Genomic DNA, 3,462 nt, shown 5'->3' with positions numbered 1-3,462 from the left:
TTTTTGTCGTCGGCATGCTCCTCCAGCTGCCAGATGCGCTCCACCTCCAACAGCAGGTCCACAGCCTCAGGCTCTGCAGGCAGGCAGGGAGGTGGGCGGGCAGGGGGGTGGCACGGACGTTGGCGCAGCGCGGCGCGGAGGGACAGCCGGCCTCTGTCGCAGGCGATGCGGCGCGGCAGCCGAGCTCGGCAGCGGCGCCGCCACGGAGTGCGCGCCAGGCAGGCGGTGGCAGGCGCTGTGCGCAGGGCCGCCCCGCCTGCCCCGCCTCTCTCCACGCCTCCCATGCCCCTCCCTTGCAAGCCCACTTGCGCCCCTGCCCACCTGCGTTGTGCGTCATGTGGTAGGGCACAATCTCATCCACCAGCTGCATCAGGTCGTCGGCAGGCGCGTCCTCGGCCCGCCGCTCCTCATACGCCTCCCCAATCTCGCCTGGCAGGGTGTGGGCAGGGTGGTGGTGGTGGTGAAAGGGCAAAGGGTTGGACAAGGGGCGAGAGAGGGGCGAGGGAAGGGGGCGCGGGCGCAGCAGCCGCAACAGAACAGCAGGCGAGCAGCGCCCCCAAGCTTGCTTCCCAACAACGTCGCCGCAGCCGACTCGCTCCCCACACAACGCGGGCACGGCAGCCCCGGCGGCGGCTGGCGCTCACCCGCCAGGTGGCGGATGTACTCGTGCCCCCACTTGCTCACATCCCCCACTACACCCTCCAGCTTGTACTTGAGAGTCTCGCGGCTGCCCTCCTCGGCGCTGGTCATGGCCAGCACCGATACCTGCGGCGGCGGGCAGCGCGGGGAGGGGTGACGGGCACGGCGCCGGCAGCAGCGGGGCTGCCGCCGCAGCTCGCGGCACACTGGGCACGCTGCTGCTGCTGCTCCCACTCCGTCCACCCTGGATCCTCCGCCGATCTCGTGCTGCATCCCAGCCGCAGAAATCCCCTGGCTGCAGCCGCTGCCTGCGCCGCCACCTGCCAGCTGCTGCGCCAGCCACAGTCGCAGGCGCCGGGAGAGGTCGCTCACCACATCCGCGAGCTCCTGCCGGTTGGGCGCCCCCTTGGGCGTGGCATCCACCTGCGCCTTGAGCTTGTCGTAGTGCGGGCGCAGGAACTTGAGGGGCTTGGGCACGGAGGTCATGCTGGAGGTGGCGGTCCTGCGGGCACCAACAGGGCGCAGGCAGGCAGGCGGCAGCCGCAGGTGGTGAGGCAGCAGGTGTGAGGCAACAGCAGCAGCAGATGGGGCAGCCAGGTCAGGCATCGCCACGCTCATCCAACCATGGAAGTCATTCACCGGACCAGCATGCCACGCAGGAAAATGGCTGGCGCAGCTGGGCCCCGCCGCAAGGCAAGCGTCGGTTCAGCCGCCCACCCGCCGTCTGCCCACACACAGTCGGCAGCCCGCCGCTTTCGCCCGCCCCACCGGCACAGTCCCCAGCACCCTGTCCGGCTCCATTCAGCTGCTGCAGGTGCCGCCCCACCTGATCTCTGTGCCCAGCGACTCGATGGCAAGCTTCTGCACGCCCGCGTCGGCGTCGGCGACCCGCGTCACCATCAGCTGAAGGTCCTCCTTGAGCTTCTTGTCATCCTCGCTGAGCTCCTCCTCCTCCAGCTGCACCGACATGTTGGAACAGGCGCGGGCGGGCCGGCAGGCGGCCATCAGAGGCCCGCTTGATCGGCCAGCCGACCGATCGGCTGTCGAGTCAGTGGCGGGGGCCTCTCCCATGCCATGATCGCCCGTGGCCGCCCCAGCCCACCTCTGGCAGCCCCTCCTTGTTGCCCTTCTTCTCCGGCTTGGCCTCCTTCTTCTCCTCCTCTGGCTTTGCCATCGTTCCCGCCCCTGTGATTCACCAGCCAACCAGGGCACGCTTCAGCTGCAATGCCAGCCGCCTCTGTGGCCTGGGCCTCGGCTCCTGCAAGTACATGTACCTCGGGCAGCCCGCCTGCAGCCGGATCGCCGGCCCTGCATTGCCGCAGCGCTTGACCGTGTGTCGGTGGCATCGAGCGCAGCGTCTGCAGCCGGCAGAGCCGCTCCTCAACCACCGGAGGTGTGATCCGAGAGTTGCAGCGCACGCAGGCTGCCCACTTATCGCTGCCAGCGGTGCTGGACCTCTGATCACCGCCTCCCGCTCAGCCGCTGACCGGCCCCTGGCAAGCCCCTCTCCCGCAGGGTGCTGCCTCTCAGCAACAGCAGGCCCTGGCTTCGTAGCTCCTCAGCAGCAGCCCCGCGCGCCCGGAGCCATGGCGGAGAGCCGGGGAGAGCTGGAGGTGTACAACGTGTGGTTTGTGGCGGCGGACCTCGACCGCGACGGCGTGCTCAGCGGCCACGAGGCGGTGCAGTTCTTCCAGCGCTCGGGCCTGCCCCAGAACCCCACCCTCTTCAAGGTGCGAGGGCTGGGGCCCGGGGGGGCGTGGCTGGGCCCTTCCCCAGCACCTGCCGCCCTTCCATCCGCCGCTGCCTCCCCGCCTCATGCCCTACGCCCCTCCTTCCTCCTCCCGTGTGCAGGTCTGGCAGTATGTGGCGGGCGACCGCCCCGCGCTGTCCCGCCAGGAGTTTTACACTGCCATGAAGCTTGTGTCGCTGGCGCAGCTCAACGGCGGCGTGCTGGATGACCAGCAGGCGCTGCGCCTGGTCAACGGCTTGGCGGGGCCCGTGCCGCTGCCGCGCATGGCGGGCATGACGGTGCCGCGCGGCATCGAGCTGCCCGCCAACCTGCTGCCGCCGGAGCCGGCGGCGGCGTCAGCGCCGGGCCAGGCGGCGGCCTCGCCGGCGGCGCCGCCCGCGCGCGGCGGCGCGCCGCTGGCCTCGCCGCCGCCCCCGGCCGCCGCCTTCCCGCCGCTGGCGGCCGAGCAGGCGGCTGCCTTCCAGACCGCCTTCAGCCAGCTGGACACAGACAGAGACGGCTTTGTGCAGGTGTGTTTGAGGCTGGGCTGCCTGCCCGCCTGCTGCCTGGCTCTGTCCTGGCTTGGTCGGCGGCGGCGCAGCCAGCGGCCTGCAAGGCGGCGCCGCCTTGCCCCGCCCACGACCCTTGGCGCGCCACTCGCTGGGCGGCCTGCTGCTGCCGCCCTGCTGACGCGCGCCGCCGCCGCTTGGTGCAGGGCACGGACTGCTTCGGCGCCTTCATGCAGAGCGGTCTCCCCAAGGCGGCGCTGAAGCAGATTTGGGACCTGGTGGCTGGCAACGAGCCGCGCCTCAAGTGAGCAGCGCCCGCCCCGCCTGCCCCGCCTGCCCCGGCTGGCAGGCTGGCGCGGCTGGCAGCGCCCCGGCGTGCGGTTGCGCCCGTGGGGCAGCCGTGCAGCTGCTTGGCAGGCCGGCTGGCTGCGTGCCGGCACGGGGCTGGCCTGGCTGGATGAGGGAGCGCGGCGCGTGCCCGGCGGCGCGTGCGGAGTGTGGCGCCGGTGGTGCTTGGCTGCTGCAAGGCACCACCCCCGCTGCCCTGCCCTGACCTGCCCTGACCTCACCCCCTCCCCTCTGCCC

General features: G+C 71.8%; 2 protein-coding genes across 2 annotated transcripts in view; one reads left to right on the top strand and one right to left on the bottom strand.

Moving 5' to 3' along the window:
• Nucleotides 1-1,608, bottom strand: part of CHLNCDRAFT_25435 (hypothetical protein) — a gene marked incomplete at both ends in the record, with an annotated part of 8,343 nt that extends 6,735 nt beyond the window's left edge. The window contains 4 exons of the mRNA XM_005845740.1: nucleotides 205-429; nucleotides 645-765; nucleotides 1,012-1,141; nucleotides 1,466-1,608. Coding sequence (XP_005845802.1) covers nucleotides 205-429; nucleotides 645-765; nucleotides 1,012-1,141; nucleotides 1,466-1,608 — 619 coding nt within the window. The remainder of the gene's footprint in view (nucleotides 1-204; nucleotides 430-644; nucleotides 766-1,011; nucleotides 1,142-1,465) is intronic.
• Nucleotides 1,609-2,225: 617 nt separating this feature from the next.
• The window catches only part of CHLNCDRAFT_58481 (hypothetical protein), a gene marked incomplete at both ends in the record, with an annotated part of 5,451 nt that continues 4,214 nt past the window's right edge, over nucleotides 2,226-3,462 (top strand). The window contains 3 exons of the mRNA XM_005845853.1: nucleotides 2,226-2,369; nucleotides 2,491-2,898; nucleotides 3,084-3,181. Coding sequence (XP_005845915.1) covers nucleotides 2,226-2,369; nucleotides 2,491-2,898; nucleotides 3,084-3,181 — 650 coding nt within the window. The remainder of the gene's footprint in view (nucleotides 2,370-2,490; nucleotides 2,899-3,083; nucleotides 3,182-3,462) is intronic.

The sequence above is a fragment of the Chlorella variabilis genome (genome assembly GCF_000147415.1).
Source record: "Chlorella variabilis unplaced genomic scaffold CHLNCscaffold_16, whole genome shotgun sequence".
Classification (NCBI taxonomy): domain Eukaryota; kingdom Viridiplantae; phylum Chlorophyta; class Trebouxiophyceae; order Chlorellales; family Chlorellaceae; genus Chlorella; species Chlorella variabilis.
Note: the sequence above shows the minus strand (reverse complement) of the source record. Positions and strands in the feature narration are given on the sequence as shown.